This window comes from Narcine bancroftii, chromosome 12, assembly GCF_036971445.1.
Source record: "Narcine bancroftii isolate sNarBan1 chromosome 12, sNarBan1.hap1, whole genome shotgun sequence".
NCBI classification, from domain to species: Eukaryota; Metazoa; Chordata; class Chondrichthyes; order Torpediniformes; family Narcinidae; genus Narcine; species Narcine bancroftii.
The window spans coordinates 26,011,203-26,024,774 of NC_091480.1; the positions used below are offsets into that span (position 1 = coordinate 26,011,203).

A 13,572-nucleotide genomic window follows, 5' to 3' on the forward strand; every position below is an offset into this window, starting at 1 on the left:
TCTGCCCTCTAGTTTCAGATCCCGCAATGACCATTTTGAGCTACAAGTTTTGTATTAGTTCATCTCCCTTTCTTCCCATCCTTCAGAAGATAGTGTAAAAACGCAACGTGCTGGGGAAGCTCAGCAGGTCAGCGTCCTTTATACATGCCCGACGTTTCGGGCTTGATCCCTTCATCAAGGCGTGAGAAAACGCCGGCAGGCGTCCGAACAAATAGGTAGATTGTGGGGGAGGCTGAGCTTCTCCAGCATTTTGTGCTTGATTGACTTTAGAATGGATCACCTGTCTTTTCCCCTCCTCCTTTCCCTGGGTTTTGTATTTGTAGTTACATTTCTAACATCAACTTTTTTATATATCAAAAGAAAAACCCAACATCACTGCCTGACCCAGTCGCTTTTTTTAACCCCTCTTCACTTCTATCCCCCTCCTCGTTTCAGCGCAGCGAAGCTCTCTTCAAGGAACCGACCAATGACGAGATTCCTCTTCACAATCGGACCAATCCAGCAGAGAGCCCGATCCTCAGCGCGGTCCCAGTCCCATCCAATCAGCGGGCGCGGAGTGAAGCGAGCCGAGCAATCAGAAGTAGGTGCTGCCTCCTCCCTCCCCACTTCCCCCCCCCCCACCTCCCAGCCAATCGCGTTTCGAGCCGAGCTCGACCAATTGAGAAGGCGGCTGAGTTTCCTCCGGCTTGAACCGAGAGGGAGTTTGTTGGGGTTGGGGGAGGAAACAGCAGAAGAGCTCGCTGCAAAGCCACCTTCCATCAGCATGAAGGCGAGGAGGGAGGCCGACGACAGAAATGAGGTCCCCTCAAGCCTTTAACATTCACTGGTGGCCATGGCTGTAAAGTTTTTGTTTGGGGGGGGGGGATTCAATTGAACTCAAAACGGGGGCAACCCCAGCCTTTCCACTGAGGAGCTTTTAAAGCGCAGATGACTTGTTAAGCAGGAGGAATTGGGAATCCCAGTTGCCCCTCTTCTTGGGGAGCAAACAAACTTTCTTTGGAACTTTCTTAACTTTTAAAATACCAAGAGGCAGCTGCTTGGAGTTAATTATCAACCAGGAGCTGGAGGGAGTTCAGTTCAAAGGGACCGGTGTCTGGAATTCCCCGACTTCGGATCAGTGGAATTGAGTGCAGCGAGAATTGGGAAGGTCGATTTCTTTCCCCCCCCCCCCCCCCCCCCCTCCCGTTCCCCTGGGTCGGGGTGAAGGCGGCCGAGCTGCTCTGAGGAAGGACTTTGGAGAGAGAGATCCGCGCCCCGACCGGGAGACGGTCCTCAAAAGGGCGACAGGAGATTAAAAATCCCAAGCCCCACTTCATCGCCACCGGGCAGAAGGGGAACAGCATTTCTTTTTCCAGCTCCATTCATTTGAGTGTGTGTGGTGGTGGAGGGAGGGGGGGTTGTAAGAGTTAATACCAAAGCATAATCAATTGCTGGGGAGCCATCCGACTGCATTAATCGAGAATATCAACAGATGATGGGCGACGCGAGTTCTGGACTGAGCGCTGATCGGGTGGCGGACGGCGGTGAGCCAGAGGCAGCCGATCAGCCGAGGGCGAGAGCCCCGGGACCGGAGGAGCTGGTCGGTTATCCGAACCAGCGGAGGAGACCGCACGCCCAGGCGATCGGGCAGAAGCGAATCGCGGGACCAGCGACATCCGCAATCAATCGTTCGGAGGCTCGATGCCAAAGCGGGCGCCTGCAGGGTCCGACCAGTGGGACCCTTCACCCCGGGGGAGTTGATCGGGATTCAGTCCGGACTCGGATTGCCGGTGCAAGCAATAACCGAAAGGGAGTAAAGCAAGGGCCTTGGTTGAGGAGAGTGATCGATCACCAGGTGGCTGGGATCCCGAGTGATGGTGGGATGGATGCAGCGAGCGTGGAACCGAAATCGGGGCAATTCAGAGAAACGATGGGATTTGCCGGCGCGGGAAGAAACTTTCGTGTGTTTGGATGTTTGGGGGGATTGTGGACATTTGTGCTGCTTCAAATCCACGTGCTACAGAGCCTGGCGCAAGGTAAGACGAGACCCCAGCGTTGCTTTGGTCTGGATCCCTCTGGCCAGGAGGGTTGAAACTACTGTGCACAGACCAGATTTATTCTTAAAATCGCACCTCGAGTCGCTTTAGCATTTGTCACTTTAACAAAGTAACGATTAGAAAACGACCAGTCAAATAGTGGAGCTCAAGAGTTAAACGTGGAATATTATACGTTAATTACATTTTCCAAACTGACTTTTAAGTGCAATTATCTATGGGCGACAGTAAATGAGACCACGTCCTCTTTCAGCCCCCAGGAATAAGGATTAAAGCCTTGACTTGGGCTGGGTGGGTGGTTGGGGGGGGGGGGCTGTTTTCTTGGCCATTGTCACAGCAAGGACGCAGTTCACTTTTATTTCAGAGCAAGGCTCCAAATTTTGTTTGAGTTTTGAGGCAACTCGCTCTCTTCTCATCTGATCTGCGACAGCTGAACCGAGCAGAAGCGCTGTTGCGTGTTTGATCTGTGAGATGAGTCGGATGAAGTGTCGGGCGCTGAACCGTCTTGACTCAACAACCCTCGCCCGTTGTTGCCCCCTTGCTCTGCTCAAATCAATGCTCGCGAAGGAACCGTCCGGCAGCATAATTTACGGGCACCGACCCTTGTGCAAAAGTTTCAATGCAGTGGATTAAATGCGTCTCCCAAGATGTGATATTTGCTCAGTCAAATTGAATTTTGCAATCTACTTATTTGATTTCCGTTCCTCCAGAGTGAACATTTTAGGATTGGAGAACCGGCATATTAACTCGATGCAACTTGTCTCCTCTTTATTGAATTTCCCTATCGTTCGTGTGCAGCTATTATTCGATGGTATTGAGCTTATTACAATGTGCAATGTTTACATCCACCAACATTCCAACTTGCTGCAGAGAACAGATATTTGGTTTTAAAAAAAACTGCAGTGGTGTACATGAAAAAGAGATAATAAATACAGAAGATAGATGATAAATATTGATGGTGTAAGAAAGTTCAAGAAATAAAAGAGGCATTTGGAATAGTGCAGGCAGGCCCCTTTTATAGTGTCAGCAGTCCATGATTAATTGAACAAGAAAATGATAGCTGTTGGAAATGAACTGTTCCTGAACCGAGAGGCTTCTGTACCCTTTACCCAAAGGTAGCCATGAGAAGAGGTTGTGACCAAGGTGAGGCGTGTCCTTTCTGATCTTGGCTGCCTTTTCAAGGCAGTACCTCTTGTGGATGCCTTCGATGGATGGGAGGTGGGAACCTATGATAGACCTGGCTGCTTGCTATCTTTTGTATTTCTGGGCACTAGTGACTCAACCAGACTGTGATATACCTTTTAGTGTACCTGTAGAAAGTTTGATCGAGTATTCAACAACATGCCAAATCTTCACAGACTTTGAACAAAGTAGAGGCCTTCTTCACAGTTGCCTTGATAGGCTGGCTCCAGCGGGGATTCATTTTAGACATACTGCACAGTAGCAAGCCTTACCAGCCCAGCACAGATATCCCAATGAACCTATAATCTCTATATCTATTTTGGAGGGTGGAAGGAAACCAAGGCGCCCAGAGAAAACCCATGCAGACATGGGCAGAATATACAAACTCCTTGCAGACAGCACCAGATTCGAATTCGGGTTGCTGATGTTGTAATAGCGTTGTTCTAACCATGCCGACCTACTACACTAACGGTGCCACCCTGATATGTGGATGATGGACATATGATCATCCAGGAGCTTGAAGGTATGAACCCTCTCCTCCTCCTTCCCATCAAATGGGACAGGTGTGTGGATCTTTGGACTTCCCTCCCTAAAATAGAGGGATGATTCACAGATTACCTATCAGTAAGAATGTAACATTAACTTTTCTTATCTAATTTTAGCCTCTTGTCTCATCCAAGGGGAAGATTACAGAAGAATGTGCAACCTATCAGATACAAACATTCATCTGGGATATCAACCCAGAATAAAGAGTTGGAGCTCTGATCTCCATTTCTCAGACCATTTAGAGGTGCCTAAGTGCCTTTTGACCCCAAGGCAAATAAGTGGACCTATCACATGCCTTCTGACCTATCCTCTGGGCCGTCAAGCTTCTTTCCCAATTTAAAAAAATGTAATTTCACCTACTCTTCCTTGGTCTCAATAAAGGGTTCAGACCCAAAAGGTAGATTGACCATGCCTCCCCATGGATAATGTCTGACCTCCAGTAATTCTTTTTCTACTCCAACATTCCAACATGTTTTCAAAAGCTCATTCTGTTAGTTGCGGTGACAATTAATAGAATATTAATGAAAAGAGCTAAGTAAGTTGGTTAAGAGACTTGTACAAGATATTCAGATATTGCCAGGATTGGAGGCAATCCAGAAGTGTTTGATCAGACATTTTCCTAAGACGAGAGGGTTGATCAAATATCAATGACAAGAGATATTGAATCTGTACTCTTTAGAAAAATGAGGAATCATCTTAAAAGAGCAGAGTAGATATTAAGAGAATTCCAGTTGTGTTAGAATCTTGAGTAAGGGAACATAGTAACAGAAAAAGGGAAATATTTAAAACTGAGAATACATAGGAATTTCTTCTGGTGATGGGTAATTGTGGAGGCTAGACCAGTGGAGATACTTGGAGGGATAGACATTTTTTGAAAGATTCTGGAATTGTGGGCGATGGGAGTTGAGGCCTGATTAGGTGAGCTATGGTAAGGCATGCTCAAAGGGTCAGATTTTCTAATTTTAATGATATAACATGGTAGAAGCCCCTTCCAGCCAATGAAACCAGTGTTTCCTAATTAACCTACCAACCTCGGACATTTTGGAGGGTGAGAGGAAACCAGAGCATGTGGAAACAAACCTATACAGGTCACAGACAATGCCTAATTCAAATGCAGATTGCTGGCACTGTAAAATAGTATTGTGTTAACGGCCATGTCAATGATATAGTCAATTCCTGTTTGTATTTTAATGGGACGCTTATCTTCATTATCCAAGCCATATAATATAAGAGCATGAAGGCAGTGAACTACTTTGTAAAACATACAGACATAGCTGAAATACTATATGAAAATTCGGTAGGAAGGATATTCTTGCACTGGAGTGAATGCAAGATGATTCACCAAGGTATGACCCAGTGTTTCAGTTGAGTTTTATTTGGAATGAAAAAAAAACGGAATCTATTGAGGTGTATATACTCTAATTTGAGGAGTGGAGATCGAATAGATAGTGAGAAACTTTTTTTTTGCCTTGAAGAGTTGTCTTTCTGAGAACATTGGAAAAGGAGAAGATTTGGAGGCGATATGAGGAGTTTTTTTGCTCTGTAATTAAGGGGCGAGCGAGGCAGATATTCTCACAACCTTTGGAGAAGTATTTAGACAGGAGCTTTAAATGCCTAAGGCATAGTCAGCTATGGGGTGTATGCTTGGAAATGGAATGGACAGGGACTTGATAGGGCAGAGGCTGATTTCCATTCTCTGTCACCCTGACATTTTCAAGAGTTTTATTTAAAAATCATTGATTTAATTATTGATTTCAGGACTAGAGTTGATTTGTAAATGTTAAGCTATGCCTAATGAATTTGTTTTTTTTTATTTTTGAAAATGGTAATTATCATGGGAGATAACATTTGACATGGTGGGTAAGGAAGTTATGGATGTTATTTACATGGGCTTCCAGGCATCCTTCAATAACATTTCACAAAACTGCATTAACAAAAATGGAAGCACATGCGGAAGATAAGTCAACTGGCTATACGAAATATACTCTAGGTTAGTGGTTCTCAACCTTTTTCTTTCCACTCACATACCACTTTAAGTAATCCCTATGCCATCGGTGCTCTGTGATTAGTAGGGGATTGCTTTAGATGGTATGTGAGTGGAAAGGGATGATTGAGAATCATTGCTCTAGACCCAATTGTTACTGAAATATTTTGCTTGAGAAAACTTATCATCGGCCCACTCCCTTTGGAGTTAGGAAACCATGCACATAACGGGTTAATTAGGTACGATTAAAACAGTGGTTTTCAACCTTTTTCTTTCCACTCACATACCACCTTAAGTAATCCCTTACTAATCACAGAGCAGCTATGGCATAGGGAATACTTAAAGGGGTATATGAGTGGAAAGAAAAAGGTTGAGAACCACTGCTCTAGGTTGAGTTTTTCAGAAGGTGACAAAGGGTATTGATGAAAGTAGGGTGGTGAACATGGTGTATTAGAATTTTAGTGAAGCTTTTGGCAAAGTTTCCCATGGTAGGTTCATTGAGAAAATCATGAGACATGGGATCTGAGTAAACTTGGATGCATGAATTTGGAATTGGCTTGCCCAAAAAGGCTGAGAGTGTTGTCGATAGAGAGTATACTGTCTGGGATAATGAGTGATGTTGCACAGGTATATTTCTGGTGGCCCTTTCCTTTGAGTTTTTTTTAGAAACTACTTGGATGAAGAAGTAGAAGGCTAGATCAGAGAGTTTGCAGATGACATGAAGGTAGTCAGTGTGGCAGATAACGTAGAGGGTTGTCATTGGCTCTCAGTGGGATATTGACAGGATGTGGAGTTGAGTGGAGAAGTGATAGATAGCATTCAATCAGGAAAAAGTGTGAAGTAATACACTTTGGAAGATTGAACGAAGGCAGAGTACATGGTTACTGGCAGGGTTCTTAGCCGTGTTGAGGAACAGAACAGAGTTGGCATCCAAGTCAAAGATCCCTCAAGGTTGCTATACAAGTTGATAGGGTGGTTGAGAGGACATATATTGTGTAATCATCATTAGTTGGGCGATTGAGTTCAAGAGTTGTGATGTAATGTTGAAGCCCAATAAAACTTTGATTAGACCACACTACGTTGAGTTCTGGTTCACTCATCGGAGGAAGGATGTGAAAGTTTGAGGAAGGGTGCAGAGGAGATTTTATAGGATGCTACCTGGATTAGTGAATGTGTGATGAAAGGTTGAGCTTGCAGGTCTTTACTCTTTAGAGTGATGGAGGATGAGATGTGATTTAATTGAGAGACATAAGAAAGTGAGTCAGCATTTTTCTCCCAGTATGGTAGTGGACAATACCAGAGGACATCCATTTCGAGTGAGTGGAAGAAAGTTTAGGGGAGATATCCAAGGTAGATTTATTTTTACACTGAGAGTGGTGGGTCCATGGAACAGGTGGAGGCTGGTACAACAGGGAGATTTTGGGTATGTGGATGGTAGAAAAGTGGGATGTAATGGAGTGTCAGAGAGGAAAGGGTTAGATTGATGTGTAGGTTTGTAGATTGGCACCAAATCATGGTTTTATACTGATATAATAGGGAAATTGAAAATATATTAATATTGGAAATTCAAATTTCAAAACCGACAAAGCTGGGAACTCCCAGCAGGTTAAAAAGGAGAATCAGTTCATTATTCAGTTTGAAGGCCCTTTGTCAGAACAGGTTGGGCCTGATCAACTTCCATTTAGCAAAATGTGATGAGTAGTTTACTCCAAGGTTCAGTACCAATTAGCTTTTCACTTATTAAAATGACACATAATTTGCTGACAGTAACAAGTTAGGTGGCAGAGAATAAAAAATATTTGAAATGCCGAGGAAATGTTGACCTTTCTGTGCGCACAATACAGTCATTTGTTCTACATCAACTCTGGCTAGATCCTACATAGGCTATTGTGTATAGTTTTGAGCATCTCTCAGAACAAAAAGCTAACATTAGGGCAAATATTAAACTGATTGATATGGGAGCTGGGTTATGAAGATGGGTTATGTGGAATATACTTGCACAGTATTCCCTTGAAAACAGAAGATTAATATATCTAATTGTAATTCTTCAACTGTTTAAAGCAATTAAATAGATGGAGATAAGCTATATTTCCTCTGGTGGAAAAGATCTTAACCAAGAGGCATAATTTTCAAATTGGTGTCACAGAATTAAAGGCTATTTTTGATATTTCTTGCCACAAAAAGGGAATGTGTAGAACTTTTTATTTGACTCTTCCCAACCCTAAATCCTTACAAAAACTTAAGAATGGTGTTATTTTTCAAGCATGTTGCAGACTTTTGAACCAAGAAGGAGAGATGGAGTTAACATCTTTAAAATATAATGATTATAGGGACAGCACAGTTGGTGTTGCAGTTCGCACAACGCCTTTGCAGCGCCAGCGGTCGGGAGTAGGGTTCAAATCCCGCACTGCCTTTCTGGAGCTTGTATGCTCTTCCCGGGTCTGCGTGGGTTTTCCCCGGGGGCTCCGATTTCCTCCCACTATTTTTTTTTAAAAAAGTACTGTGGGTGTAATTTAATTGGGTGTAAATTACCCCCTCCATAAATCTTCGTCCGCGAAGCCAAACCAAAGAAGAAATTGGGCGGAACAGACTCGTGGGCTGAAATGGCCTGTTACTGTTCTGTATGTCTAAATTTAAATTTGATATTTGGCTTGAATGGGTCTTATTACTTCATAACATTGGAAGCAAAAATATAGCCTCCTAAACAGCCAGTTATGCCTTTGTGGCATCAATCAAAAGCAGAGATATCCAAAGATGAAATACTGAAGTTACCTTAATAAGAATCAGGTTTATTGTCATGAACATGTGCCATGAAATTTGTTGCTTTGCGGCAGCAGTATTGTGCAAACATCACTAAATTGAATTTCTGTAAATATGCCATTTAAAAATAGTGCAAAAGAAGAGGGGATGAAATGTGAGGTAGTCTCGGTCTCAGCGAGCTAATTAAGTTTGCATGCAGTTGGAATGAGGAAGCTACTCACTTAACCAACATAAATAACTATTCAGATCCATGTTCCATTTATCTTGCATTTTTGTAAAAAGCCTGTTTTCAAAATGAAAACAGCGTTTGTGTACTGATGATGTAATTTAGTTAATGTCTATCCAACAATACGTCTGATTTTTTTTTCCATTTTATTTGAGACTACTGTAAAGATTTGAGATTTTGAGGATTTGTTTGATCAGCATTGCATCAGTTGCTTGTTACTGGTTTCGGTAAGATTTCTTGGAGGTTAATGTATTTCCTTTACAAAAGGTCTCTTCATTACCTCCCACTCTCAAGTTTGGATTCCAAATGTACAAACATAAAATATCTTTACCAAAGGATAAGAGACTTGCAATTGAATTGGTGAGCATTTGCTTCTCATAAATTTCCATTTAATCCAGAGTAAATCATTCGAGCAATTATTTTAAGGTGAAATGCCTTTTGGAAAATGAGGCTAGATACTTTAATGTATGATTCTAATCTTTTCCTGGTATCAGGTTCTCATGAAATACTGTATATTGTCAGCATATAAGCAAGTATTTTAATCTTGAAAAATGTCACCCCAAAACCAGGGTTTGTTTGATATGCCAAGTATAAATCCAAACCTTAACAGCGAAGTCTCAGAGCTCCCTCATGGAATCCATCCACCTGAACAGGTTTTAAATGGCCTGTTCAGGGAGTCAACAGTGGTTTATTTTAAAATGTGCTAAAAACATTTAAACCTTTACTGGGTAATTTGCTTTTAAATATTGTGACAGCATCACTCCACTGGTCAGCCGTAAGTGCCAGACTTGGGGTAGTCTTATATAATTACTATAGCTCAAAACCTACATTTCAAGTGGAAATTCTGGGATTGTCTTGTACACTGACATGTTCAGTAATTCCATTATATTGTGTGATGCCCATTTCCACCCTGGCTGGCATAAATTGAAGCAGAAAGCTTTAAGTTTTGGCTGTCAGGGCTAGTCACAGCGGAGCGAGAAACACTCTGATTTTTCTTCCTTTTAAAGGGACACTGACTTGATGGTTGTTGGTAAAGTTCCGAACAAACTGCTGAAGGAACCTGGATTATATGGCAACTGTGGTGGCAAATAAATGGTTAATGTTCCAAATCAAGTCCCTCTATCAGGACTCTGATAGTAATGGTGTGCTTTATTTTTGTATGTACTTGCTGAGACTCTCATGCAGTGGACCCCTTATAGCTGATCCCATTATTGGAGACATTGAAATGATCATGATGGAGGAGGAGGGTGAGTAGGGGCCCCATTGGTGTGAAATGTTGTAGGAAGATCTTTGGCCATGTTTCTTGCATGGACTGCTCTCTCTGTGATCATCAAGGTTATGTTGACTTGTATCTTCCTCACCACAGGAACATTCCAGGCTGCTTCAGCAGCTCTCCACCATGTCTCCTAATTTTCTGCTTATTGCAGCTTTGGAGAGGTTACTGAGGCACTGCATTCGCTGAAGAATGATTTCGCCTCATTTGATTTCAGTGAGGAGGTCATGGCTTTCCAGACATTGATTTGTCAGCATTGCAGACTTCCCACCAAGACAGATAATTATGGTCCCATGAGGATGTCCTTAATAAACTGGAATTTCTCATGCATGAAAAAGCCTTCTACTGTCTTTATAAATTTCAAATGGTCACTGTTGAGATTGTGGGGTGTATACTTCTTTGAGAGTTTTCCAGCAGTGATAGTTACTGTTCTGAGGAATATATTTCAGAGAAGCAAAAGCTACGCTTGTATCCGCTATTTTAAGTTGGATCATATTGCCGTTAATGTTGTCGTTTACAATCAAAATCAGCATAATTTGCCTATTAGCCTGTACTTTAATGCAAGAAGAGGCTCAAAGCCTTTTCCATGATTTAAAAGCTGAATATTCAGCAAGTTCCGACTTGCCTACAAATTTGTCTTAAAGATGGACTTAAGAATGGATCTGATTCGAAACCCAGGGACTGTCTGTACAAGAGAATCCTATATATGTGGTGTTGCTTACTGCCCAATTTTGGAAACAGAAGTCTGCAACTGGCATTGGAACAAAAGCCACAAGGAGACCTGGAGGTTAACATGCATGAAGCAAAGTTTGCAGTGCAGCAGGAGTTGACAAGCTTCAAGGAGGGGAAGGCCCTGTTCATTATCTGCAGTCTTGATCGTTGCAAGCAGGAAGAAAACATGGTCTTCATGGGAGATTTGGTCAGACTTGTGGTTTCCTTTCTTTGATTTCCCAGACAGGGGGTCTTGCCTTGGGTTTTTTTTGTTCTATCCCATATGCTTGTGCTTTTCCAAGGTTTGAGAAGGTGCTGAATCTTTTATTTTGGATCCATCTCTCTCCTCTTCTTTTTTTTTCCTCCTGCAAGGTGTTACCATGTCACTTGGCCACAACAAGTCTAACCTATCTCATCCATCTTTGTTCTGTTGCAGTTGGATTTTGGTTGCTGCAATATGACCATTGTGTGCCATCCTTGTTTGGTACTGAGCCCGTCAGGTGCAGAAGAATAGATTGTTCCTGATAGTTCACATAAGGACCTCATTCTACATGTCTTTCTCACCACATAGGTATTTAATTGTCTAAACCTGGGGTTCTAATTTTTTTTTTATTCTTACTATTTTAGCAAACAACTCTTCAGTCCTCCTTTGAGTCCTTGAATACCATTGGAAGTTCCATCAACTTTCTTGTCTTGGTTCCACTGGATGGCCACTTGGCATTAATTCACCTGGTGCTTTGTGAAAAAGAAGGAATATTAGGTTGAGGCCTTGCCCCTTTCCTCATGCTGGTTTGCTTCATTCTGCAATTCATCAACCTGGAAATTCATCCTTTCAGTTAAATTTTTATCTCTCTCCTGACATTTTCTCATTCTTGGAGAATTTCATGGACTATTAAATATGCATCTATCTGACAACCTCCAGTGTTGACTGTACAATGCTGTCTGTTTTAACCCTCTGACCACCATGATATGAGGCACTTCTTTTGTAGATAGATGCTCCTCAGAATGACTGAAGTCGGTCTTCATTCTATGGTAGAGAAATTTGTGTGTGTGCTACTTCTGTCAGGCTATCATTGATGTGCCTTTTTGACCTCATTCTCATATTTGTGATGTATTGAAGACAATAAATTCTGATTCTGACTTTCGCCTGCAGCAAACCAAGTGATCCAATCCACACCGATTGTTTTTTTTTTACAAGGGAGTTTGTCAATAATCAGGTAGGAAACCCTGAAAATACTTGATAATGTCTCACGTGCTGCTTTGCAGATCGATCTGTGCTGATTGTAAGGTGCCAGTCACTGAATTCCTGATTAAGTCCTACTACGCCTGCAACAATTATTTTCAGTGGTGTGCAAGCCACTTTGACATTTTTATTTTTGATGACATATTTAATTGTGGATTTGATGGTTGGTGGGCATTCACTTGGAAGAGGCAGCTGTAACCACCTGCCAGTAATCTCTTTTTGTCCTCATGGTATTTCTGCCTCCCTTTGACCCTTGGGACCTCCCTCCTGACATTTCTGTGTCATTGATGAAAATGTCCAGGTCTTGCATGAAATCTAGGAGCTTTCTGCCTTATCTCTGCAATCCACTCTCTCAGTGGAAGAGACATTGTTCTGCTTCTGTTAGCCCATTATAGGAAGTGTGCCTTGCTGACATCCTTCCTGTATTGGTCTGCAGGAAATTGTGGGAAGATGAATTCAACTGAGCATTGATCCATAGTACAAGCTCTTCAGCCCACTATCTTGTGCTGACCCATATGTACCAAAAAACCCCTCCCACCCTCATAACCCTCTATTTTTATTTCATCCACATGCCTGTCTGAGTCTCTTAAATGTCCGAGCTCGAATCATTTCTGATTGTACTTCTGGGTGTAAAATGTCCAAACTACTTTAGATTTTTTTTCAGGGGACCCAGTTAGGTTCCACTGCTTATTTCAATAATGGTTTAGTGCATTTGGAAAGGATGAGATGTACACCTCCTTTACAGTTAAAGCAAAAGACTTGCAGACCACAGTCATAAAATTGGCCCCACTTCAATTCTTTTTAACTAAGTCTGCAATTATTAGATCAACCAGTCAGATTGAATTATTGATGGATTTGGATTTAACATTTGTGAGGTGAAGTTAGATTGGAAATACTTTATGTTACAAGTAGAAGCTTGGTGAAATCTGAAGACCAGAAGACTTGGTGAGAACAGGCTCAGGTGAAAGCTACCTCGGGAGTGACTTCTCACTAAGATTTTTTGCAGGCTCATTGATATGGGTGGTGTTCTAGAAGTCTGGAAAGAAGCCAGCCGGGTGTTTCAACTTTTATGGAACTAAGAAAAAAAATAAAAAGAAATGCTACCTGAATTTCCACTGGTGAACCTGATCCACATACAAAATAATGATCAAGATTTTTACAGAGAGGTTACATGGTATTTTTTAAAAAGAATGATTTGGCATGGGTTTCGAAGTGTTAGCTTGCACTTGAACCATTTAATGGGCTTTCTTGAGGCGAGGTTAGAACCAGTGGATAAACATAAAGCAGGTAGTGGGAGTCAGTTAGCACTTTTGGCTATTTTGGAATGCTTTGTCTCCGACCAATATTCTTTTTCAAATATGGCCACTTTTACCTTTGTAAGCAAGTATAAAGGGAATATAATTTGGTGTTGGTGGAAGGATAAGCATTATATAAGCGTGGTTTAATAAAATCCTGAAAAGAGATTGCGTTTTTTTTTGGGCATGATGCAAGTTCCTTTATTGCTACAAAACAATGGGGTCTGAATGAACCCTTTCTCAGAAAGCAAAATATGGATGCAACAGAACAAAAATTCTGGTTTTTTAAAAGGGAGACTCAGTGGCTAATGGTTTTCAC

At 42.0% G+C, this 13,572-nt stretch overlaps 1 protein-coding gene across 1 annotated transcript in view; it reads left to right on the forward strand.

Moving 5' to 3' along the window:
• Positions 1 to 745: 745 nt before the first annotated feature.
• sdk1a (sidekick cell adhesion molecule 1a) overlaps positions 746 to 13,572 on the forward strand; it is a 681,074-nt gene continuing 668,247 nt past the window's right edge. The window contains exon 1 of the mRNA XM_069906184.1: positions 746 to 2,015. Within this exon, the coding sequence (XP_069762285.1) occupies positions 1,472 to 2,015 (544 nt within the window). The 5' untranslated portion in view covers positions 746 to 1,471. The remainder of the gene's footprint in view (positions 2,016 to 13,572) is intronic.